General features: G+C 40.6%; 1 protein-coding gene across 1 annotated transcript; it reads left to right on the top strand.

The window, feature by feature from the left end:
- Nucleotides 1-318: 318 nt before the first annotated feature.
- LOC147641648 (2-methylene-furan-3-one reductase-like) lies at nt 319-2250 on the top strand. Its single transcript, XM_086815579.1, has 4 exons — nt 319-563; nt 687-1010; nt 1132-1291; nt 1838-2250. Exons 1-4 carry the CDS (start codon nt 369-371, stop codon nt 2107-2109), a joined length of 951 nt encoding a protein of 316 aa, XP_086671705.1. The 5' UTR covers nt 319-368; the 3' UTR covers nt 2110-2250.
- The last annotated feature ends 24964 nt before the right edge of the window (nt 2251-27214 follow it).

Raw genomic sequence — 27214 nt, forward strand, 5'->3', positions numbered from 1 at the left:
AGAACCACAGTGACGTGGTATTTAATTGATACAATTAATAATTATAATTTGATAGATACAACAACTAGCTAGTGATATAGTTTCGCGGGTTTTCTCTCTTGAAATTTTAAATGAAATGACGTAGACTTCCAAGGTTCATGCACCTGAGTGAAGACTTCTAAGGTTCATGCACCTGAGTGTAACGTTCATGAACCTATTACGTAGGTGGATGTGTCCAGAGGGAATTGGTCGCGATGCTCTCTATATAAATAAGGTTCTCGGACAAGCGTTTATCGGTGAAGCAAATATTATTTAGCTGCTTTACAAGATCATACTACGTAGTTCGCACTCATCATCACACACATATAGTCCAAGCGCAAGAGCAGAAGATGGTGGCCGATGTGCAGAAAGCTTGGCACTACGGCGAGTACGGGGCGGTGGAGGAGGTGCTTCAGTTTGGGGAATACCCGGTCCCAGAAATCGCCCCAGATCAAGTGCTCGTAAAGGTGCAGGCGGCAGCGCTCAATCCTGTGGACTTCAAGCGCAGGCGAGGTTATCTCAAGCACACTGACTCCGAGCTCCCGGTAGTTAAGATTTGAGCCCTCACAGAATACAAGCAGCTTGCTTATTATGCTTTTGAATATTCCTATCAACTGCTAATTTGTGCGCATGCGGTACATTAACCCACCCACGTGCGTCTGCTGCAGCATGTCCCAGGCTACGATGTGGCCGGAGTCGTGGTTAAGGTTGGCAGCGAGGTGAAGGATTTGAAGGAAGGGGACGAGGTTTATGGGGACGTCTCAGAGCATGCAGTGAATGGGCCGAAGCGCTTTGGGTCCCTGGCCCAATACACAGCAGTGGAAGAGAAGCTCCTTGCTCTCAAACCCAAGAACCTCACTTTCGCTCAGGCAGCAAGCTTGCCCCTCGCACTCATCACCGCGCAAGAAGCCTTCGAGACAGCCAAATTCCAGCCCGGCCAGACGGCCCTCATACTGGGAGGAGCCGGAGGAGTGGGCAGCTTGGCCATCCAGGTATCTAGTATAATATATAATTGATGCTCACTTTTATCACCTCTGTAATTGACATGAAGTGATTACATATAAAGCTTTAATGTCATTGTTTAGCCTTGTAATGCTTTGCGCGCTTGCCCAGTTGGCCAAGGTTGTCCATGGTGCCTCTCTGGTTGCCACTACAGCTAGCACAGGGAAAATCCAGGTCGTGAAGAGCCTCGGAGCCGATTTGGTCATCGACTACACCAAATCTAACTACTATGAGCTGCCAGAAAAGTACGACTTCGTCTTTGACACAGTGGGTAAGCTCCTAATTCTCATCATGGCCCAGATTAATAGCTTCTTTACCATTCAACAAAACCACCCATTTCCAAGGTTTGATAGGAGTTTACAACAAGTGAAGACATTTAGAAACAGGGATTGAGACCCGGGACGTCCCAACCTAATTCCTACTCTCTAGTTCACATACCACACACTCCATCCCCAAACTTCCTTCCCACTCTCTAGTTCACAGACCACACACTCCACAATATTGTTGCTGCTACTTGCCAGCTCTAGACGAGTCGGAATGCATTCTTTTATGCTCATGCATGATGGTTGATTGTGTGTGTGTGTAAATGCGCTCACTTTGAACATGCTTACCTTCCTACGATCTTGAGTAAGTACGTTGAGATACATTTTAAGAGTAACTGCTGTTCCTTCTTACCAGGCTGCGTGCCCCATGATAGATGCTTGTACTTGAACCTTATCGATAACCTTTATAGTGAGCCATGTGTAGTGGTGGGCTATTAAGCTACTAAACCTTGAAGCTGTATTCCTAGTCTCACATGTGTCATGATTATGTACAGGAGATGGTGTAAATGCTGCCAAGGCTGCGAAGGAGGGAGGGCCCGTGCTCACCATAGCCGATTTTCAAGCAAAGCCTCCTGTGATACCCTTTGTTCTCACTTCCAATGGATCCATCCTTGCAAAGCTCAACCCTTTCTTGGAAAGTGGGCAGTTGAAGCCCATCATTGATCCCAAAGGTCTCTTTTCTTTCTCCCAAGTAAAGGAGGCCTTCAGTTACTTGGAAACGGGAAAGGCAGTGGGCAAAGTAGTCATATCACCCATATTAGAATAAAGTAAAGGACTGCTACACACAAAAATAATACCCTGGTTTTCATTGATGTAATATATATATATATATTGTGATGCTGAATTCTATTTGATTGATGTATTTATTGTATTATGATGTTGAATTCTATAAGGTAGAAATATCTTGCCTATAGAAGAGATAGTAACTATCTATTACATATTAACTATGGACATTAACCAAGGCACAAGGAGATGAGAGAAAAGGCAAATCCTGGATTTCTAAAAAGTAAGAGGAAAAAATCCCTTCGATTGACCCTTTGTATTCCTGCGTTTCTCTTCTTAATGTCTTTTATATACCGTGCAGCACTGCGCAGGTTAAGTTCTAGTATCCAATTACGTAAGCCTCGAAATTTCTGAGGAAAAGATCTTGGTATTTCATCGATCATTCCCAAAAACGTTTTTGACACTAGTACTAATAAAATTTATTACGCTAATGCAAGAAATTTTGATCCTAATACATACATACATACATATATATATATATATTGGGGCTGGTTGATCTAGTTTGGCAAGGTATCATGTTTGAAATATAAAAGTAAGATTGGTTGATGGTATTTGATCTACGATTTTGCAAGGATTTGGTCTACATTCGATTTAACAATCGGATTGGATTGATTATCTACAAAATATTTGTTCGAGGGAGGGGGGATGTATGGTACGACTTTACAGAGCTTGCCAAACCTCTTTACTCTCACCCCCTTTCTATCACTTTAATTTTCCAAGCATGAAAACGCATAGACCTCAAAAATATCTAGAAGTCACATAATCTTACTTTTCTTTGGTGGTGGCAAGAGTTTGGCAATTGGAATAATTCATGCCAAATCTTGATTCTTAGGATTGATGTTGATGGTATCACTTGATGATGCTACCTTCTCTTACACCTTGAATTCTTCATCGGTTCTTAGGGATTAGAAATCTCATAATCTTACTTTTCTTTGGCAAGAGTTTGGCAATTCGAATAGTTCATTGATGCAAAATCTGTATTCTTAGGATTGATGTTGATCGTATTGTGACGTGAAAAATTGATATCTTTCATTGTCAATTTTGTGCATATTTTGATGGTTTCGCAATGGTAATAAGGTGGAAGCTTGTCCAAGAAGATTGCGGCGCCCACAATGGAATAACGGCGTGGTGATGCGGCGGCTTGGCGGCTACCCCGATAACCACATTCTATCTTCAAATATAATGGTTTTACTTGATTTAGGGTGCACACATTGTAAATGCCACAAGTATGCTTGATAAATACTTTGGTATGGTAGATAGGCTAGTGATGTGGAAAATAAAAGTGGGCCTTCATGCTCACATGGATTTTAATTGTATTATTAATATGGTATTCACCATAAGGCAACAAGTTGGGGAGTGTGGAAGGCATGTGGAGGAGTGTGTGTAGGTGCATAATTGGGAAAGATTCTTCTAGAATGCCTACATGGAAGAGGAGAATTCCGCCATGTGGAAGTGGGATCTCCACCTACACGCCACTTAGGCTTGGCTATTATCTCATCATACCCTCAAAGTCAAAAAGTCTTCAATTTAATAATCAATAGAAGACTTAGCCTAAGAGGACAATTGATGGTGACATCTACCCTTATGTCACTGAAGGGTTGAAGATTTTTATGTTGTAATTTGTAACAATGGAAGAGAGAGTGATTCTCCACCTATAAAAGGAACGCTCCTCTCCCTTTCAAAAAAAAGGAATGAGCCTCCTCAATTGAGCATTTTGTGTCATTGCCATTCTCTTATCTTTCAAACCCTTATTCAAACACTCTCTTTACATGTGAATGTCTCATTTAGCATTAGCTCCTCATGCTTAACCCAATTTTGGACCTCTTTGATGATTCATGGTAAGGGGGATAAGGAGTTATTATCTTGGCGGGCCTGTGACTTCTCAAGGTAGCCCTTGCCTTATTGCCGCCCTCCTTTGGAGGTACCAATGGTTTTAGCGGTAATGAGCATGTGGAAAGACTTTGGAGACCATAGGTAAATCTTCACGATTGTCCGCTGAGCAATGTTAACCCTTACCCTCTAGCTTGAATCATGAAAGAGATGAGAGGCAAGAGGCTATGTGAAAATTGAGGTTTCATGCAAAGAGAGAGAAGTGCAGTTTTTGTGGTCCAATACCCAGATTTCAACCGGTAATTACTCATCACTCGGGTGCTGGTTTCTTAAATTGATCATATGGCTAGGAAGCTCTTTCTATGCTCTTTCCACTTATGTAACTAATTTCTTAATCCCTTACTTCATTGATGATTAGAATCTCTCCCAAACTTGCTAATTTTTAGGCGAATTTTGGCAGTTTTATAGTCTTGTAGTAAAATGCTCATAACTTTTCGCTCGGTTGTCCGTTTTTGAAAGTTTTTATATGGGCGCGAAGCTCTCTTCAAGCTCTACGCAGCTATCTAATCATCTCTTGCACAGCCTATATGGATTTAAAACTGCAATTCTCTGTGTATCTCTGTTTTTATAGAATTTTGGCAGTTTTATAGTCTTGCAGTAAAATGCTCATAACTTTTCGCTCGATTGCCCGTTTTTGAAAGTTTTTATATAGGCGCGAAGCTCTCTTCAAGCTCTACGCATCTATATAATCCTCTCTTGCACAGCCTTTATGGATTTAAAACTGTAATTCTCTGTATATCTCTGTTTTTATAGCTTTTTGGCCATTCTTTCTTTTTAATCATGATTAATTCCTCCTAATCTCTTATCAAAAGGCAAACCCCATGTGTCTTATCCTCTTGTAAGTGGTTGCCATATTCATTTTCTTTAATATGTTCCGTCCAAATCGCCCAATTCAAACGGATGAACCTTACCAATATTCCCCGTATGTTTCCGTTCACATAATCCTGAGTCGGAAGATTTTCTTCCAACAAAGAATCGCCCTTTTGTTTGGAGCTGCAAGACTGGCAGAAATTCTTGCTTCTCCGGAGCCTTTCATCTTTCCTTCCATGAATTATGATCTCACCTTTGATGTGTATATCTTTATCCTAATCTAGGGAAGGGAGGTGAGGAGGCTGTGAGGTTTCATACAAGTGTGTTTTGATTCTGAGAAGTGACCGAAGTCCAAACCCCAACTTCGTGTCACATCTTTTGGTGGAGGCGGCGGGCAGGTTTTACTTAGAATTATTCTATTTTAACCTCAAGGTCCCGCATGATTAAAGGAAAGTTGTTTTGAAACAAGTAAATTTCCCTTGTCACTACTCATCTTTTGGTGCAAGATGTTCAACATTCCGGTGTTCCGTGGATCGGAAGGGGAAGACCCGGGGAGTTATCTCCGAGAGTTTAACCGAGCATGCCGCTTGACGGGTTGGTCTATGAAGGAGAGGGCAGAAATACTTCCAGATTTCTTGGAGGGTATGGCCTTAACTTGGCATGAGGCTTTGCCAGAGGAGTCCAAGAATGATTGGGAAAGGTTGACCAAAGCAATGAAGGAGAGATTTGGGACAGTGGAGTCGCCAAATGCTTTACTATTGCAATTGGATCAAATTTTCCAAAAGGATGGAGAGTCAGTTTCTGCCTTCTCAGTGAGGTATGAAGCCTTATTCATCAAATATCAACAAGCTGCTTTACATGTTGTTGCCTCTTCTTCTTCACCTTCTATGGAAGATTCAAAGAGTTCTTTAGCAATGGAGCACCTTAAGATGAGCAAGTTTATCAGGGCTTTGGATCCCCGCTTGCATGGAAAAGTTCTTAGCAAAGATCCCACTAGTTTTAAAGAGGCCCTTCGTATTGCTTTGAAGAAGGAGGCCACTCTTCATATTGAGTCCACATTCCAATCTTCTCCAAGTGTGCCAACCCCACCACGAGTAGAGATAGCCTCAACATCTCAGGTACAAGCTCCATCGTTGGATCATAACATTGCACAACTTATGGCAGAATTTACTGATTTGAAGTTACACTTAGTCAATGCAAGGCCACCTAGGGTTCCACGAGCTGAGGATAAACCTAGGGATAGAAGTAGTGTCACATGCTATGAATGTCAAGAGAAGGGGCACTATCGTACTGAGTGTCCAAAGTTAAGGAAAAGTGAGGATAAAAGTTTAGCACTTTTAGAGGAAACATGCTCAGAAGAAGAAGAGGAAACATTGATGCCATTAATGGCAAAAAGGGGTCGGAAAACTAGGAGTCAAGAAGAAGAAGAAGAAGAAGATAAATCTAAAGAAGAGGAGAAAAATAAGAAGAAGAAGAAGTCATCTAGGAGAAAAATTGGACAATCTGATTTTCCTCTTGGACAAGGATCTCTTAGTTATGACCTCTTGACAGATCTTAGGGAGAAAACAGCACAAATCACATTTGGGCAGCTTTTGGCACTCTCTCCTAAGCTCAGAAAGGAATGGGGTAAGCTGGCTAGCACAAGGGAATCTAAGAAAAAGAAGAAGAGGGATAATGGGACTCCTATGGTTCAGAAGGTGGATATTGATGTAGGAGATGATGTGCCTGTGTGATTGATGTCATCATTGAGGGGTAGACAATTTCTAATGCATACATTGATGGAGGTGCATCAATCAATGTCATGAGTGAAAAAACAATGAAAGATGCTGATTTAAAGTTGTCTTCTACCAACTCTCCCTATCGCATCAAACTTGCTGATAATACTAGGGTGAAAACCTTAGGAATTGTCAGGAATTTGGGAGTGGATGTATGTGGTATTTCTGTGCCTACAACTTTTCAGGTCATTCCTACAAAGCCTGATGCTAGGGCTTACCCATTGATATTGGGTAGGCCATGGCTTCGCCAAGTGAAAGCGATTCAAGAGTGGGGGACAGGTGATCTTATTCTACAAGGTGAGAATAAGAAGGTCCACTACAACATCAAGAGTCGTCGCAAGAAAGTGGTAAGGGGTGAACCTTCAACTTCCGAAAGTTCAGAGTCAGAGTTATCCGATGAAGAAGAGACAAGTGGTAGCTCCGAGGATTCCATCTCAGAAGGAGAGGTGGAGGGAGTTGCATTTGGTCTTTCCCTGGGAAGGGAACGAGGGGATGCTGAAGACAATGGAGCCTTGGAAGGGGAAGCTTCTTCAACCATGTGCAAGAAAGGAGATGTGGACCTCACTAGTCTTCACCAACAGAATGAACTTCTTCTTGATGAGTCCATAGCAGGTACTGAAAGGGAGGATTACTTAAAAATGTTAGATGGATTTCCTAACCTTTTTGCAAACAGCTACTCCCAAGTACGCCAAGTTACCCTAGTAGAGCACAAGATTGATCTCAAGCCCCAAAGTAAGCCAGTGGTGCAGCGGCTAAGGCGTTTGGGAGTATTGCAAGCAGAGGTGCTTAAAAAGGAGGTAACTAATTTGCTGGAAGCTGGATTTATTTTTCCAGTAGAGAATTCAGAGTGGATTTCCCCAGTTGTAGTCACTCCTAAAAAGGGTGGAAAATGGCGTGTGTGTGTGGACTTTCGCCCTTTGAATGCATGCACAAAGAGGGATTATTATCCTCTACCCTTTCAGGATGAGATTTTGGATCAAGTTGCAGGTCATGAGTTGTATTCAGTGTGTGATGGATACTCTGGATACTTCCAAATCCGGATTTGTGAAGAAGATCAAAGGAAAACCTCATTTATCACCCCTTGGGGAGTGTATGCCTATAGGGTGATGCCATTTGGCTTGACCAATGCACCGGCAACTTTTCAACGCTTCATGAGTCAGGTATTTGCACCTTACTTGGGGAAGTTTATAAGGGTCTTTCTGGATGATTTTTGCATTTACTCAAGCCGCATGGATCACTTGGAAAAGTTGAGGTTGGCCTTGCAAAGTATTGATGATGCAAAAGGGTGTCTTAATCCTGGAAAATGCCGCTTGGCACGAAGGAAGGTGGTTCTCTTGGGACATGTTATCTCAGAAGAAGGCATAGAGATGGATCCTGAGAAGGTGCAGGCAATTGTGGCTCTCCCACCACCTACCAATGTAAGGGAGGTAAGGAGGATTTTGGGTAAAACAAAGTATTACCAACACTTTGTTGACATGTTCTCTGAAAAGATGTATCCTATAAATCTGTTAACAAAGAAGAATGTTTCTTTCCAATGGGGGCCCGATCAAATTCAATCTTTTTGTTTGCTCAAGGAATGCATGAGTCAAAGTCCAATTGTTCAGCCTCCTAGGTGGGGGGAGGACTTTTATGTGAACCCAAGTGTCTCATCACATTCAGTGGGTGCTATTCTCTTGCAAAAGGGAGAGCAAGGGCGTATGCAACCAGTGTATTATGCAAGCCGACAACTCACTGATACCGAGGAGAGGTATGGTGAAATGGAGAAAGGTGGTTTGTCTCTTGTTTTTGCAGTAAAGAAGTTCAGGTCATACTTGTTACCTCGCCCTTTTTTCTTCCTCACATCTCAACCTTATTTACAATTCTTGGTCCGCAAGCCCAACCCTGCAGGAGGGAAGTTTGCAAAGTGGATTTGTGAACTTCAAGAATTCTCTTTCACTTTTATTACAGAAAACACCACTAGGGCCTCTCTTGCAGATTTGCTTACCAGGAAGGAAGAGGAAGAAGGAACAGCAGCAAAGGAAGAAGTATATGAAGATTTGGAGACACCACCAACTGCTTTCACTATGCATTTTGATGGAGCCTTTAGCCCTTCCAGGCAATGTGGGACTGGGGGGATAGTTTTATTTGATCCAGAAGGAAAAGAGGTATGGGCCAAGGGTAGGGAATTTCCAAAGGCTATATCAAATAATGTGGCTGAGTATAATGCATTAATTTGGGGATTATAAGATTGCATAAAAGATGGAATTGAAGAGGTAGAGGTTAAAGGGGATTCACAATTGGTCATCCGACAAATGAAAGGAGAGTATAAGGCAAGGAGTCCTAATCTCCAAGAATTGTATAAAAGGGCAATGGAGTTGAAAGAAGCTTTTGAGTTTTGTAAATTTGTGCATGTTAACAGGAAGGATAATCAAAAGGCTGATGAATTGGCTACTAAAACCTTGGCTTCTTTCAAAGTAGCTACTCTTGCATTAATGGATACAGGTTGGCCTGAGCTCCAAGATGTTCAACACTATTTAGATACAGGATACTTCCCTCCTGGATTGAATCCTCAACAGAAGCAAAGGCTTACCAGGAAAGCTCATCCTTACACAATTCTAGGGGATGTTCTTTACAAGCAAGGTAAGGATAAGATTCTTAGGAGGGTGGTGAGCCTAAAGGAGTCTAAAAGGATTATGGAATTATGTCATGAATGTTCAGGTCACTTTGCCTCAGCCAGCACAACTCGGAGGATCCTTAACACAGGGTGTTATTGGCCTCGACTCAGCAAAGATGTCCATGAGTGGTGCAGAATCTGTGAAGTATGCCAGGCATATGGGCATAAGCAATTGGTTCCCGGACCCTTAAACCCTATCCCAGCATATGGTCCATTTGAAAGGTGGGGATTAGATTTTGTGGGCCCACTTCCTCGTTCCTCACATGGAAAGTATTACATATTGGTGGCCACAGATTATGCAACAAGGTGGGCAGAAGCAAAGGCAATGGTCAATAATAAAGCAGTGGCTGTGGCATCCTTTCTCAGGGAATACATATGTGCCCGATTTGGGTGTCCATTAGAAATCCTTACGGATGGGGGGAGGTCTTTCAGGAATGACTTGATTGAAGCTTTGGTGCAGAAATTAAAGATAAAGCATGCTATGTCAACTCCCTATTATCCCCAATGTAATGGTTTAGTAGAAAAAACTAATGGACTGCTTTGTGGATCTTTGTCTAAGCTAGTGGATACTATGAAGAGAAAGTGGGGTGTGCATTTGCCAGAGGTCCTATGGGCCTATAGGACAACTCACAAACTCTCTCTTGGTTTCACACCTTTTCAGTTAGTTTATGGAGTGGAGGCTATTTTGCCAATAGAATTGGAAATCACAAGCCTTCGCACATCTTTTGCACGCTTGAATAATGAAGAAGAAACACGTGCCCAACGCCTAGCACAACTGGAGATCTTGGATGAGAGGCGACTTCAGGCACTTCAAAATTTGGAGGCTGCACAACAACGGCGCAAGGCAAGGCATGACACTCTCATGAAGAAGAAGAAGAAGCCAGAACTCAAGCAAGGAAGCTTAGTCATGAGGTATGATGGCCGTGTGGAGAAACGACTAGATAAGAAGCTTCTTCGACGCTGGGAAGGCCCCTTCAGGATAAAGCAAAAGTTCAAAAATAACACCTATCTTCTAGAGGATGCAAGTGGCCAGGAGGTTCCCGGACGTGCCAATGAGTACCGGCTAAAGATATTCTACCCTCGAGCACCATGGCCAGCAGACCCCCCAGACAAGCATGGAGGATCTGCTGGGGGGGGAAGATGTGACGTGAAAAATTGATATCTTTCATTGTCAATTTTGTGCATATTTTGATGGTTTCGCAATGGTAATAAGGTGGAAGCTTGTCCAAGAAGATTGCGGCACCCACAATGGAATAACGGCGTGGTGATGCGGCGGCTTGGCGGCTACCCCGATAACCACATTCTATCTTCAAATATAATGGTTTTACTTGATTTAGGGTGCACACATTGTAAATGCCACAAGTATGCTTGATAAATACTTTGGTATGGTAGATAGGCTAGTGATGTGGAAAATAAAAGTGGGCCTTCATGCTCACATGGATTTTAATTGTATTATTAATATGGTATTCACCATAAGGCAACAAGTTGGGGAGTGTGGAAGGCATGTGGAGGAGTGTGTGTAGGTGCATAATTGGGAAAGATTCTTCTAGAATGCCTACATGGAAGAGGAGAATTCCGCCATGTGGAAGTGGGATCTCCACCTACATGCCACTTAGGCTTGGCTATTATCTCATCATACCCTCAAAGTCAAAAAGTCTTCAATTTAATAATCAATAGAAGACTTAGCCTAAGAGGACAATTGATGGTGACATCTACCCTTATGTCACTGAAGGGTTGAAGATTTTTATGTTGTAATTTGTAACAATGGAAGAGAGGGTGATTCTCCACCTATAAAAGGAACGCTCCTCTCCCTTTCAAAAAAAAGGAATGAGCCTCCTCAATTGAGCATTTTGTGTCATTGCCATTCTCTTATCTTTCAAACCCTTATTCAAACACTCTCTTTACATGTGAATGTCTCATTTAGCATTAGCTCCTCATGCTTAACCCAATTTTGGACCTCTTTGATGATTCATGGTAAGGGGGATAAGGTGTTATTATCTTGGCGGGCCTGTGACTTCTCAAGGTAGCCCTTGCCTTATTGCCGCCCTCCTTTGGAGGTACCAATGGTTTTAGCGGTAATGAGCATGTGGAAAGACTTTGGGGACCATAGGTAAATCTTCACGATTGTCCGCTGAGCAATGTTAACCCTTACCCTCTAGCTTGAATCATGAAAGAGATGAGAGGCAAGAGGCTATGTGAAAATTGAGGTTTCATGCAAAGAGAGAGAAGTGCAGTTTTTGTGGTCCAATACCCAGATTTCAACCGGTAATTACTCATCACTCGGGTGTTGGTTTCTTAAATTGATCATATGGCTAGGAAGCTCTTTCTATGCTCTTTCCACTTATGTAACTAATTTCTTAATCCCTTACTTCATTGATGATTAGAATTTCTCCCAAACTTGCTAATTTTTAGGCGAATTTTGGCAGTTTTATAGTCTTGTAGTAAAATGCTCATAACTTTTCGCTCGGTTGTCCGTTTTTGAAAGTTTTTATATGGGCGCGAAGCTCTCTTCAAGCTCTACGCAGCTATGTAATCATCTCTTGCACAGCCTATATGGATTTAAAACTGCAATTCTCTGTGTATCTCTGTTTTTATAGAATTTTGGCAGTTTTATAGTCTTGCAGTAAAATGCTCATAACTTTTCGCTCGATTGCCCGTTTTTGAAAGTTTTTATATAGGCGCGAAGCTCTCTTCAAGATCTACGCATCTATATAATCCTCTCTTGCACAGCCTTTATGGATTTAAAACTGTAATTCTCTGTATATCTCTGTTTTTATAGCTTTTTGGCCATTCTTTCTTTTTAATCATGATTAATTCCTCCTAATCTCTTATCAAAAGGCAAACCCCATGTGTCTTATCCTCTTGTAAGTGGTTGCCATATTCATTTTCTTTAATATGTTCCGTCCAAATCGCCCAATTCGAACGGATGAACCTTACCAATATTCCCCGTATGTTTCCGTTCACATAATCCTGAGTCGGAAGATTTTCTTCCAACAAAGAATCGCCCTTTTGTTTGGAGCTGCAAGACTGGCAGAAATTCTTGCTTCTCCGGAGCCTTTCATCTTTCCTTCCATAAATTATGATCTCACCTTTGATGTGTATATCTTTATCCTAATCTAGGGAGAGAAAGGGAGGTGAGGAGGCTGTGAGGTTTCATACAAGTGTGTTTTGATTCTGAGAAGTGACCGAAGTCCAAACCCCAACTTCGTGTCACAGTATCACTTGAAGTGGCCTCCTATAGGTCCTGATTTACCACTTTTCTTCTTGGGAAACCATGATAATATATCACCTTTCTTCGTGCAACCATGATAATCCACAACAACTCTTGTTCTTATGGATGCTATTAGTAGTAACGCTTCACAATGCTTCCTAGTCCTTTTTACACTATCCCACCCTCTCATGCATGTTCTTTACAATCACTTTTATCCGGTAACCATGCAAATCTATGGAGACCTAAAAGAGATCACAAGTTATATTGTAATATCCTTTTCTGTGGAAACCATGTGTTATGGCTCGTTTTAGCTCTGTCCAAAACTCATCCATTCATAGAGAAAATCACAAACAAGCAACAATAATTGTGAGGTACTTTCTGTGCTTCCAAGCTCAAGTCTCTTGAAGCCACCCAGTGGTGGTTAGATTTTCTCTTTCAAGCCCTCTCTATAACACAAAGGAAGTTGCTTCCCCTTGCTACTACAAGTCTAACTTACACACCTCTCACTATCTACTCTCTCTCACAGAAACAATGAATAAGAACATGAGCTAAGTGGTAATGTAATCTCTATTCTCAACTCTCTCTCTCTCTCTCTCTCTCTCTCTCTCTCTCTCTCTCTCTCTCTCTCTCGCACAAACGCACGTACACACGCACACTCATGCACACACAAACACACACACACACACATCCACCCCAAAGCACAAGAAGCGAAGATCATGTAGCCTAAACTAGAGAATATATTTAACACAAATGGAGATTGTGTCCATTTATTATGACATCATGTGTTATATACACATGGTCCTAATTCATACTTAGGTGCCTAAAACTCCTAGCTAAGACTTTTTTTCATAATGTGTTATACATATAACTGGCCCTTATTCGTACTTGGGTGCCCAAAAATCCTAACTAAATGTGTTTGGGTGTTTCGAGATACTCATAATTGTTATACCTTTTATACTCCCTTTGCATGACACTTATTGTTCACTCTCATGAATGGTAGATATGGTTATAGCTTGAATACCTAGTTGTCATCACCGAGTTTGTATGTGTAGTACTTGTAGAGTGATTAGACTCTCTTGAGAGTTTGTATGTTGTATGAGTAAGTCGTGTAGAAACCAATGTACACCATATCTTCAAATGTTTAGTACATATAAGATGGCAAGAATTGAAGTCAATGATAATAATACATGATGACTCTCTCTATTGAGAGAGTATGTATGTTGTATCGGTAAGTGGTGTAGAAACCAATGTACACCATATCTTCAAATGTTTAGTACATATAAGATGGCAAGAGTCTAAGTCGATGATAATAATACATGATAATAATACATGATGACTCTCTCTACTGAGCTTTTGTTCATGTCAAAGCGTAGTATGTCAAGATCATGGCCTTCACATATTTATTTTATTTGGTTGACTAAGAACAACAATTTGCTTCATCTATCTGCATATGTTTTGACTATCTTCAAATTGTTTGTGCATATAAGATGGCAATCATCTAAGTCAATGATAATAATACATGATGACTTTATCTGTTGAGCTTATGTTCATGTCAATGCGTAGTATGTCATGATCATACCATTCAAAAATTTCTTTTCTTGGGTAGCTTCTTGTATCGACATATATCATGACTATTGTTGGATCATGTATTCTCCCCAAGATCTAATCCATAATAAATATTGTTTAGATTCTTGCATATTATCCATCCAATCATCATCTATCTGATTCACATCTTATCACATCTATTCACCTCTATTCACACTACATCCATCCATCCATTCTTCTCATCTATCTAATTCCTATAAAACCTCATCACATCTATTCACCACATATTCTCATCACTTCTATTCGTCATTCCAGTTATGAATATCATCAGAGGGACTCGTCCCATTCATCCTCATTATGGTTTTGCTCAACTTATTACATTTCAATCAAAATTAAGGAGTCATTATTTTTCAATGAGAATCCAAATCAACTCATAAGTTCTCAACCAGAATTTAAAAATCATATCAACCACATTCGAATTCATCATCTGGATAGCATTTATGCTTATAATTTCAAGTCTTAGATTTACTCATATATACTGCCAGTAAAGAGCTGCAGTTATACCCTCGGTATATACGGGTAGTCACGATCCTATGAATTATAAGGCAAATACCATCATGTCTAGGCCTCAAGCAACTCAGGGATTCCATGCAATTGTGGTACTTCCATTTTGAAGACCCAATTACTAATTTATGAATTTCAGTCTGAATATAACAATTTGTATGAATTTTATCACGCAATTACAATCTTTTACTGCTTCTTCATAAATTATTGATATTTTTGGCTTCTATGTTGATCCTCAATAGCCAATTTGCTCTGATACCAGTTGTAAGATCCCTGTCCCCATCGTGCAATGAATTCAAGGGTGCTAGCAACGGAAGTAGCACTTCTTGCATGTGGTAGGGTCCCACACTTGGGGCCCTGCCCACGGATATCTGGACAAGAGACACATCCATCGGTTCTTCCAAAATCGAACCTGAAAAAACTTTCCTTTCCCGAAAAGCACGGGCGATTCCTGCAGGATAAATTTTTCTCTAACGTTGTCAAAAGCCTTAACTAACTGAACTGATCTGACCGAACCCATAAGTCCCATAGTCAGATCACGAAAAAGATTGCACTTGGATCATAGAGACCAATGTTTTTTTCCTCATTGAGAGGCACAGCCGTTGATTCTTTTCCATAGAATAATTTTTTTTCGGGATTTACTTCATCTATCATACCATAACAGAATTGAGTCTCAATTTAGGGATCCATCAGTCCAGCATCCATCTGGTCCCGTGGGTTAGCCAACCCCCACCCAACCATTGTAGTGATGGGATCCAATTAAGAATTTGGTTAGGTTTTATCCTCGGTACTAGGGAGAAGATATCCTAGGCCCACTAGCCGGATATTCATGCAAACTTAAAACTAGTCACACCACTTAAAATTGTCTTTTTCACAAAATCATCTATCTTTACCAAACAATCTTTTAATGAAACCATTGTGTCACTAATCATAATCCTCAAAATCTTCGGTTGAATCCTTATATCCAATCATTTCTTCATCGGTATACCTATGGCATCATTGGCAACCACAACGCTTACCACCTATCCACTCAAGGGCTTTTTCGATAGTTCCTAGCTCATAGTAGTAACCGGCAATACACTCACATATCAAAAATGGAATCTCTATTGAGGATCAGCAAGATCAACCAACGGATCCATATAAAAGAGCCATGGACTCGTCCGTTGAGGACCAGCAAGGTCAATCAACCAGATGTATGCCCGAATTCAGAAAATAACTCTTACTCCTTGTTCTAATATCTTCCACGATGCACGTGTGGGTTGTTGAGAGATGTAATCGTGGTGTTGTGTGTATGTGGGAAAGAACCCTAGAGGTGCAAGATATTGTGGCAAGATGAGAATGCCACATGTAATATTGCATGGTGTGTGAGTGTTGACCAAAAGAGTGGAAAAGGAGTTGCCACATGGATGATGATGTGTAAAGTGGGATAAGGCTAGAGGGCCTATATCATTGTATGGTTCATTGTGATATGCAAGATAATATAATTGAGTGTTGAGTGTGCAATCTCTCTCTCTCTCTCTCTCTCTCTCTCTCTCTCTCTCTCTCTCTCTCTCTCTCTCTCTCTCTCTCTAGTCATGGAGTTTCTTGTGTGGTTTAATCCACCTTAATTATGTTGCTTAATCATTGTCCTTCACCATGATCAATCCCATTTTTGGATTGTTAACATGGTATCAGAGCTTGGGTGGGCTCTTGGTCATGGTGATTATTATGTATATTAGCTTGTTTGTGTGTTTGTTTGGTTAAGCATTATTTTTAGCTTATTATGAAAAAAAAATTATGCACACTCATATTATCATTTGGATTTGCATTTGTGAGGATTTGAGAGGAGATTTGCAACAAGGAGGTTGCATAGAAGCTGCCCAAGAGAGTTGCAAATGGGAGTTTTGCAACATGAAGAACCTGCTCATCATCAAGGAAGCTGAAAATGGAGATTTCAGCATTATGAAGGCTATGGAGTCTTCATCATCGTCAAGGAGAAGCTACCAAGAGAAGATATGCTGCTGATTATGCCTCGAGAAGGTTGGTTTTGTGAAGTTTTGCCTCAAAGTTTTGTGTTTGAGCATGGAAAAATACTCTATGAAGGGTTGCTATGTATGGGATTTGTGTATCCCATGAATCTTGTGTGGAGGTGCATACTTGTCAAGATGATGGCAAGTGAGATGGTGAACTCAATGGAGTTCACATGTGTGTGCATCAAGAAGAGGATGCACTTGTGAATGTTTGCTCAATGAAGGAGAGCAAAGAGGGGGATGGAAACCTTGGCAGTCTCCACATGTTTATGCACCTATGGTTTCATTTGAGAGACCATGTGAAAAGCACCCTTAAAGGTTCAGCATGCAAAGAGAAGGAGCATGTAAGCTGTGAGCTCAATGGGGAGCTTTGGATGGCTAGCGTCCTTGGATTAGGCCAAGAGTGAATCTTGTGAAGGGATTAGCAAAATTGCAGCAAATGGAAGGCTTTGAAAAGCCTTAGCAAGCTTAATGTGGAGATATTGCTATAATAGAAGCAGCAGAGCTGAGAAAGCAAACCCACAGCAGCATATAGGAGGCAACGTATAGAGGAATGATTGCCATGATACATCAACGCTAGAAAGAGATAGCCATGGCAAAGCTACAAGTTGTAGTCAAGTGAAGGCGAAGACTGGTGGCCAGCGCAGGAAGCAGCGTCAAAATCCACGACTAGAAAGAGGTCTGTGAACAAAGAGGCAACGCCAAAAGCTACCATTACAATCACCAGCATCAAGAAAGCGGAAGGCAGAGGGTTTGCATGCAGGTGGGGGCCTGAGTAAAGCTGCAAACCACCCCTTGCCAAGTACACACGCTGGAGTTGGCGGGCCAGCTGACTCTGGGCGCCACAACAAGGAGCCCGGCAAGGAACGCCGTCAAGGCTTGTTCATCACGCGAAGGTCGGTTGCAAGGGAGGCCAAAATAGCAATGAGGAGGCCGCAAGAGACGGAGCACGGAGCCTGGAGCAAGGAGTTGTGCGCAGGATAAAATTAATGCAATGCACTGCAAGAAGAAAGCAGGCATCAACGGCAACATTTGAAGGATGCTCAGCGCTATAAGCCTTAGCACAAGCAGCAGAATCATTTAAGATGTAGAAACAGAGGTAGCCGAGGAGAGAAGCAGTCGAGAGGAAGGAGACCGCGCTGTGCAGAAGCAGTCTCATGAGGAGGAAGACGACCACTGATGTCAGGGAAACCGAGAATGGAGCTGGAAAAAAATAATGAGCCTGACGCATGCCAACAACGCAAGCGACAAATATCTCTTTAAATTTTTGAGAGAAGAAATAAACCTTTTAAAAATAAAGGTTCATTCGCACACACATTTCTTTTGAAAGCCTTTGAAGTTTGTATGCATTCATAAGACCTTGTTCACATGATACAAGGAAATCTTTGAAAAAGATGTGTCTACACACACACAAAAGATGATCTATATGTATGAAAAAAAAGGGGGGAGTTTTTTTTTTGCCAATATATTCACATGTGGGTTCCCTGCTTGGCTTCGACCAAAAGACATTGTTTGTCTCACCTATGTATATGAGGAAAATCGTCCACGAGCATGCGTACTCAAAATGAAAAATTCTTTGTAATCATTCATGGTATGAGGGTCGCCCTGCCTGAGCTCACCAGAAGCTCGAAATGGCTGTTGCGTGATGTGTGCTAGAGCGATGCACATGTGAGGTGCATGCGCATGGGTTGGTTCCCACCCGAACTTCCATGCACAAATCGGACTCAGTGGTTCCGCTGTGAGCGAGTCGGCTCAAAATGGACTAGCACTACAAGACAATGCTGCCATACACGCGTTTCATACACGCGATAAATTACGAGCGCGTGTATGGTCGCGCTTGTATTTGAATAGAATCGGGCGCGTGTATTTTAGCATTTAAGTTCGCGTGTATATTTGCATTTATCAACGCGTGTATAAACGCGTTTATATACATGCAGTAATACACGCATCTATACACGGTAATATTCACGGATTAATACACGCTATTATACACGGATTAATACACGCCACTATACACGGATTAATACACGCATGGCAGAGAAAAACTGAAGAAAAACTGAATTCCTTTACAAAATTAAAAACTATTTTCTTTAAACCATCTCATAGTACATTACAGTATACATCATTACACAATCCCACTACATGCATTTACAACAATGAAATATATTCAAAAATAAATCATGCATATGAGATGATAGAAATGTCATCAATTTAGAACGTACAGTGACGGATTGGTTAGGGTTCGATCTCATCTTCAATAAGATCCATCCTTGCCAAACGATCAACATCAATATCCATTTGATCAATTTGTAAGGCTACGATTAAATTTATTTCACTATCGATATTCTGTACTCCATTGATAATGGTATCGATGTCCTGATCATCCTCAATGGTAGGGTCATATTCTGTACTCCATTGATAATGGTATCGATGTCCTGATCATCCTCATCAACATCACCATCATCCTCAATGGTAGGGTCATTCTCATGATCATGAGAAATGGCATGCTCATCCTCATTATCATGATCATCTCTTATTTCTTGATCATCGATCACAACATCTTCAATGGCATGTTTGACATCATCTTCATTGCGGCTTGTTACATCCTCCATATGCTCCATATCAGTGAATGTATTATACATCACTTTGGAACGTGGTGCAATAGGGATGACGTACCACCATTTAATGTCATGCACCATTGGTAGATAGATAACCTACTCAAATACACATAGTACAGTAATTAATTAGCATAGCATATCAAAAGTCAAGGGGTACGCGAGCTTAGATATATATGTACATGAAACACATTAGTAAAAAAATGCATACCTGCTCACATTGTTGTGGCAATACGAGCCTATCTTTCTTTGTTTGCCAGAACTTTGTAGAGTCAATAGTTACATATCCACTTGCATGGCGTTTTATCATTGCATCAGGCCCTTTTTCCACCACGTTCATTTGCCATTTGACATCCAAAACATACACAAAGAAGCGACGAAAGTCAAGCCTAAATATGTCTTGGATTATGCCACAATAATCATCCATTTTTCCATTAGCTCCCTCAAAGCTACTAATGACACCGCAATCTTATGTATTTCTCTTTTCATCAATTCTTTGTGTTCGAAAATGCTTGCCTTCACACCATATAGCATTGAACATAGTGCACTGGACCAAAATAGAAGCAATATTTGTGTAAGCAATGTGAATAAATATTAAAAGCAAATCACTTACAACTAATGCAAAACATTAGTTCTGTGTACCTTTGACATGCATCCTCGTGTATACTCCCATTCTTCCGCCGTGATATGCAGCCCCTCGTCGCTCTCTGCTCTCTCCATTTCCTCATGCAACCAATCAACATGGATATCATTCGGAAGTGTTGCTAGATGCTTAGGGTACGCCTTCCGAGAGCCATGTTGCCTCCGAAAGAGAGCTCTTTCTGCTTGCCTTTTTGTCTTTGCATCCTCATATCTTGTAACCCATCTGCTCATCACATCACTATTAAGGATACAAGTGAAATTGAGATCATCAATCAATGTTCTGTCAATTACTTTACTCTATCCTTTTCCTTGAGGCACAATAGAGGTCATCCTCAAGTCCTCTTTCTCCATAGTCGTGGCAAAGAGCTGTCCACCTGACGAAGAAATTTTGAAATATATACAAGAGACTCTTGTATCAACCAACCCTCCGCCATGCTTCCTTCAGGCCTTGCACTTTGCCTCACAAAGTCTTTTAAGGTCTTCATGAAGCGCTCTAGGAAGAACATCCAACGTGCATGCACAGTACCACATAAAGCGATTTCGTCCACTAAATGCACAATGAGATGTAGTTGACTTGTGAGAATGGTTCGCGGAAAAGTCTCCTCTACCAAACAAACCACCTCCACTGCCATAACACGCGCATCATCCAACATGGCTGGATCAATTGCTTTGGAACTAACATATCTGAAAAATAAATAAATAGTACATTATACCTCATGCACGTTCATTTTGCAAGGTATAATGAAGGGTGATCTGACATGGGTTTTACATACCTCACAAGCTCGCCCATCTTATAAATACATTTTTTCAAACTCTTATTTGCACAATGGTCGATGCTAGTAGGTAGTATGAACTGTGCACATAAGAGCACATGTATGTATGGTTTATGGCATTACAAAATTTAATTTCAACATACGTACAAGACTTGGAAAACACTTACTTGAAGCATCTTGTGCTAATCGTGGGACTTCAACCCATATAGTTGCTCAACGCCTCTTTTCTTAGTGGTTGTAAAGGCTCCCTTCAATGATCTCATGCATCCAGTGGGAGTACGCAAAGTGGTGATGGCTTGCTTTACCTGCTTCTCCTCTTTCTTTGATATAATCCATGGTGCAGGCGGAAGATGAACGTGCCCACCCACCTCTCGTGGACAAGCTTGACGCATACGTCCTGCGACTCGCAAGTCCTCACGTACGCTAACATTGTCTCGTTTACCAATAATATGTTCCCAAATACCAGATCCCGCATTCTTGAAGATGTGCATGGGATCAAGAAGATGGTTGATCTTAAGATGGGTCCAATATGGCAGCCGAAAAAAAATGGAGTACCTACACAAGGGATTGCTCTATGTGACCTTTAATCCAATTAGAGACTACACAAAACAAGATTGAAAAAACATTACTATACCTGTTCATGCCATCTGGAGGAAGAATAGTTGTAGACTCCCAAATACGCTTCCAATCTTTTGCACGAAGTGTTTGTGGAGGAATGTTACTCTTACTAGCAACATATTTAGGATGATCTGAGGGGAGAAATCGATGATGATTATCGAATATAGTCTTACACAAACCGTCAGCATACTCATGTACTAACGAAGGGCCCCAAACAGGACATGCATGTTTACCCGATGTTTTCAAACGTGTTAAAATATAAATAAAAGTTAGAATAATAAAGTCAATATGTATAATTAATATATATAGCCAATAGTAATAGAGTAGGGAGGTAATTAGAATTCTTACCAGAACAATCGCTGTATCCTGGAAAGTCATGCATTGTCCACATCAACACTGCTTTTAAGTCGAAGTGTCGAGAGGAGGGAGGCCTACTAATGTCCACCACCACAACACCTCTCCATAGTTCCTCCAACTCATCAATCAATGGTTCAAGATAAACATCCATATGCTTGACTTTATGTTTCCCTGGAATTAGAAGGGATAACATAAGATGTCCCTTCTTGATCGCCATTGATGGTGGAAGGTTGTAATTCACCAACACAACTGGCCACACGCTGTATGCGGTGCTTTTGAAACCAAATGGATTCACTCCATCCATACCTAGGCCAATTCTCAAGTTTCTGGGCTCTGTTTTAAAGCTGGGCCACTCATCTTCAATATGCTTCCAAGCAGGAGTGTCTGCGGGAATTCTCCACATGCCATCATCCAATCGATGTGAGGAATGCCATGACATGAGCCCTGCTATGGATTTGCACTTGAACATGTGTTTGATGCGAGTAATTATAGGAAAGTGTTGCAAGACTTTACGAGGTACATCAAAACTCTTCATATCTGTTCTATACCTTGCTTCACCACAAGTGGGACAATGTAGAGCCTCCTTATGCGTCCCACGAAAGAGAATGCAATCATTGACGCATGCATGTATGCGATCATAATCCAATCCTCCAAGAGATGTCACATAGCGCCTCGCTATGTCTCTTGAGGTGGGTAGTCTATTTTCCTTTGGAAGCATGTTTGATAATAGCCTGCATCCAATATCATCAATTATAATTAGTCTTAAATCTTAAACCTTAAACCACTAATTCAAATTTGTAAGTTAGAATGCTTACTTCAATAATGCGTCAAGACTTGCATTGCTCCATCCATAAACTGTTTGTATATTGAGTAGTTCAAGTGAAGCACGTAAAACAGAGAATGTGCACCCTTCAAATACCGGTGTCGATGAAGCCTTATAAAGATGCTCTTGTTTCATATCATCGTCATCCATACCTTTGGGATCATCCTTAAAAAGATTTCGCACCATATCATCAAGCACCTCCTCTTCCACAACTTCGTGGGGTGCAGGGCTATTGTCATCCCTTTCCCACTCATCTCTGACAATAGATCCCGAAGCTCCAGCATCATCTCGTCGACGCTTTGCGTGCTCTCGTCGCGCATAGGGTACCATGTTAGGGTGTGGTACTGCATCCTGCTTCAATTAGAGTTTATATATTACAACTCTATTAATTTAATTTGGATACCATGAGTCATTTGAATACCATCAATTTACATCTACTCACCTCTAAACCTGTTTGATTCCATTCTCCATACATGGAGATGTGATTCAAGGTAATTCAACGTGCTCGTACAATGCATCCTTGACATCGATTACACATACATTTGATCCGTTGTCCCAACCACACATCGCGATTACGATGATGCATTGTCTCATCTTCCCCAGAACTACTTGAAGAGGTTGATGACATCCTATGTACAAACCAGAAAACACAAAATCATAATATTTTTAATGAAAGTATAAAAATCGCGTGTATTGACGCGGCTATTTCCTAAAAATTACGTGTATTAACGCGGCTATTTTCTAAAAATCGCGTGTATTAACGCAGGTAATTCCTGCAAAACGCATGTATAAACGCAGCTAAAATATCATACACGCGAATATACACGCATTTATAAACGGGACGGTCTGTTTAAACTAAAAATAGTCCGCCTTCCCCAAATATAGATTTTGAACTAACAGTGAAAGAATGGATAAGGATGTGTATGCGAAGAATGGATGTGAATGTGTATGAGAAGAATAGATGTGAATGAGTATGTGAAAGAATGGATGTGGATGTATGTGAAAGAATGGATATAGATGTGTATGTGAAAGAATGTGATGTGATGTGATGTAAAGAGATGAGATGTCACATGAATATATGTGGATGTGAAGTGATAGATATGAATGTATGGATAGATGCGAGTAGTCGTACATGTGAACGATTAGATGGATGTGGATGAATGAGATAAGATGTGTATGAATGAGATATGATGTGGATAGAAGTGATGTGATATAATGGTGATGAGAATGAATGTGATGGATATGAATAAAAGTGATGGATATGAATGAAAGTGAATGTGATGGATATGAATGAATGTGATGTGATGGGATGTGAATTGGTATAGATGTGAATGAATGAGATGTGAGGTAAAATGAATGAGATGTGATGTGAGTGAATGTGATGTGGTCTGAATGGATGAGATGTGAGTGAATATGATATGGTCTTAATGGATGAGATGTGAATGAATGTGATGTAATGAGATGTGGATAGATGCGAGTGGATGAGATCTAATGAGAGGATAAATTGGTTGTCCTTATGATCATTCAAGGTTGCTTCAATCAGCTGAAAATCGAATCCTACATAAATTGAGGCAAACAATATCACAAAAGAAGCTTCAAAATCAATCAAGAATCAACTCCAAAAAGAAACTCAAAACTTAGTTGAAAATAAGCTCTTTTATGACTTATAATAGCCATGCATGATAAATAATTTACTTAAGGTTGTAGCAATGGTTAGAAGAGGTCACTTGCCTTCATGAGTAACATTGAAGGTATTCATTTCCTGAATTGTTGCTAGAATTGCAATCTTATCCGCACCATTGTCTTCTATATCTTTTGAGCTAGATGTTGCTTCGTCCTTCAATCCTCGATTAACTAGATATCTTCTTTGATGCCCTTGACTTTCTAAAGCATGAGTTCTCATGAAATTAGAGAAACATGAGTAAGGTGTGATTGCTTGCCAAATGAATCCGGAACCATAAGTTGTTCCACATTCATGACACCACACTTGAACCAAGGGATTTCCATTGAGATCCTTCGTAGTAATCTCAAACCTATCATCTCTTGGTGGGTTTCTCTCCCTCAACTTTTTTTGGGTTTTCTCACATTGGATCTACCAACTCTCAAGGATACCATGGTCGTGGCTATGACATACCTCCTGCACACTATGGTCACCTTCTTTTCTTGCATTCAAATCTCAATCATTCAAGCCTTTACATACACGTTTTCTAGGCCCACCATCATCCCCACCCTTATCTACAATGATTGAAACTCTCTTTTTACCCACACATTTGTCACTGTCTACCTCTACCAACGCTCCTCTTGTGTAGAATTTAGTGTGCAACCTTCAACATCATCTTCATCTTCAATTACAAATTGAAATAAACCACGGAACAATCCCATATTGTGTAATTTCTTTGCATACTGCACCATATGTAGAATCAACCATAACTCGGACATAACCCAAGAGCTTCTTGTCATTAGAACCATAATCAAAAACCTTCATGTTGAGTCTTTGAAGCCAAGAATGATCAGCTTTTTATCTAAAAGATATTGAAAAAGAGAAGCATGCAAATCAATAGCTATATGTACAGTATGTACTCGTAGAAAAAAAAATCAAAACTGCTTGCCCAATTTTATAAGATATTGAAATAATCATAACAAGGGTAAGAAATTACACAAACAAAGGTTTTCTCGCTCATGAATCAAACTAACTTGCAAAAGCGTCTTTCCTAGCTTGTACATAAATAGTGAGCCCGCACGCTTACACAAGCAAGGAGATAGTTAGCCTGCAAAAAAGAGGTTAAATTTTTGGGAAAGTGTTAATACAATAAGCAAGGGAACTATTAAAAAACAATTTTGAAGAGAGATTAAGAAAAATAGAAATCAAATATAGTATTTGAGAAGGCCGAATCTTGTGAAGAGGAGAGGAAGAGGATTGCCTTGTCAATAGGGAGGAGCTAAAAAATCGACTTCTCAGCTTGTGAGAAGAAGGTTGGAGCCCGCTTGAATAAGAAATCAGCCTACATAGAAACAAGTATAGTTTTTTGGAAAGAGTTAATTGAAAAATGACTTTCATGAGAGATTAAGCAAATTTACAGAAATCAAATATAATAGAGTACAATATGTGAGAAGGCTGAATCTTATGAAAAGAAGAGAAAGACATATGCCTTGTCAATAAGGAGCCCCCTAAAATTTTATTTTTCACTTTCAACAAGAAGAAGGCTTGAAAATAAGAGAGCCCACTCAAATAAGAAATCAGCCTGCATAGCAACAAGTTTAATTTTTAAAAATAGTTAAGACAAAGAACAAGCAGACTATTGAAAAATGAGAGATTAAGAATAATAAAAATCAAATGAATATAATATATTAGAAGGTTGAAAGGAGAGGAAGAGGATTCCCTTGTTGTCAATAGAGAGGCTAATAAGGGAAGAGAAAGAGATGACAATCCTTTTGGTCAAAAAAAGAATTGGTTGGATGGATTCCAATAAGCAGCATGGACTACACCTAATTCACCAGTAGTACCAACGACATGAACAGTACTTGCCTCGCAACGATGGCATGAAATGTGCATTGTACAATGAGGTATAATCCATGAGACAAATCATAACTGTGATTAGTTGAGGAACATGGATGCCAGCACTAGGTCTAATTAATTGTCGATGGTATCAATTAAATACCACATGACTTTTATTCTCCTCCCCTTCCCTCCTACTCCCTACTTGGAAAAATCATCACGCTTGATAAAGCACACTGGACTGCCATAATCCCCAACACAAGAGATCCAAATTTAATGAAGAAGTTATGCATGAATCACCCAAGAGTAGAAGGTGATTCCACTTGCAATGGTGTGGCACTTCCTTTGGTCTGTGTGAGAAAAGAACCCAAGGATTTTTGTCACAGATCTACCTCAAAATGCTTCTTTGGTCACCCACGAAGCCCTATTAAGAGTGGAGGTGAATGGCCCGATGATGTTTTGGCCACAACCATAATGTGAGATTTTCTTTTGACATGCTCAATAAGAAGAGTTTGTAGATCTGGTTCTCAATGGTACAAGTGCAACCACTTCCCACCATAGAACTTGCATACCACTCCTACCATGCTCTTGTCCCTGTAATCATTCAAGGTTGCTTCAATCAGCTAAAAATCACTTCCTACATAAATTGAGGCAAACAATATTACAAATGAAGCTTCAAAATCAATCAATAATCAACTCCAAAAAGAAACTTAAAGCTTAGCTGAAAATCAGCTCTTTTATGACTTGACAAATAGCCATGCATGATAAATATTTTACTCAAGGTTGTAATGGTTAGAAAAGAGGTCACTTGCCTTCATGAGTAACATTGAAGGTATTAATTTCCTCAATTGCTGCTAGAATTTCAATCATATCGCTACCATTGTCTTCTATATCTTTTGAGCCAGGTGTTGCTTCATCCTTCTATGCTCGATTAGCTAGGTATCTTCTTTGATGCCCATGACTTTCTAAAACGTGAGCTCTCACGAAATTAGAGAAAGCTGAGTAAGTTGATTACTTTCCAATGAATCTGAAACCATAAGTTGTTCCACATAGGAAAAGGCGAAGAATGTTGGCCGCCTTGGAGGGAGGATGCTTCTTCTGTGAGGTGTGCAGAGCTGACGGAGTGGAGAGAGCTGCAGAGGACAGGTTCTTTTTGCTGACTGCGAGTGAGGCTCGTAACCACTGCAGAGCTGACGGAGTGGAGAGAGCTGCAGAGGACAGGTTCTTTTTGCTGACCGTGAGTAAGGCTGGTAACCACTGCAGAGACGAAGTAGTGTTAACTATGGCTGCTAGCGAGACGACTGGGG

This window comes from Cibotium barometz, chromosome 1 (genome assembly GCF_041138505.1).
Source record: "Cibotium barometz isolate CiBa-2024 chromosome 1, ASM4113850v1, whole genome shotgun sequence".
NCBI classification, from domain to species: domain Eukaryota; kingdom Viridiplantae; phylum Streptophyta; class Polypodiopsida; order Cyatheales; family Cibotiaceae; genus Cibotium; species Cibotium barometz.

What these genes read in the sequence shown, in the direction of transcription:
- LOC147641648 (XM_086815579.1), top strand. Translation starts at nt 369, where the DNA reads ATGGTGGCCGATGTGCAGAAAGCTTGGCACTACGGCGAGTACGGGGCG. An exon ending in ACACTGACTCCGAGCTCCCG is followed by an intron (nt 564 to 686) that starts GTAGTTAAGATT and finishes CGTCTGCTGCAG; the next exon opens with CATGTCCCAGGCTACGATGT. An exon ending in CTTCGTCTTTGACACAGTGG is followed by an intron (nt 1,292 to 1,837) that starts GTAAGCTCCTAA and finishes GATTATGTACAG; the next exon opens with GAGATGGTGTAAATGCTGCC.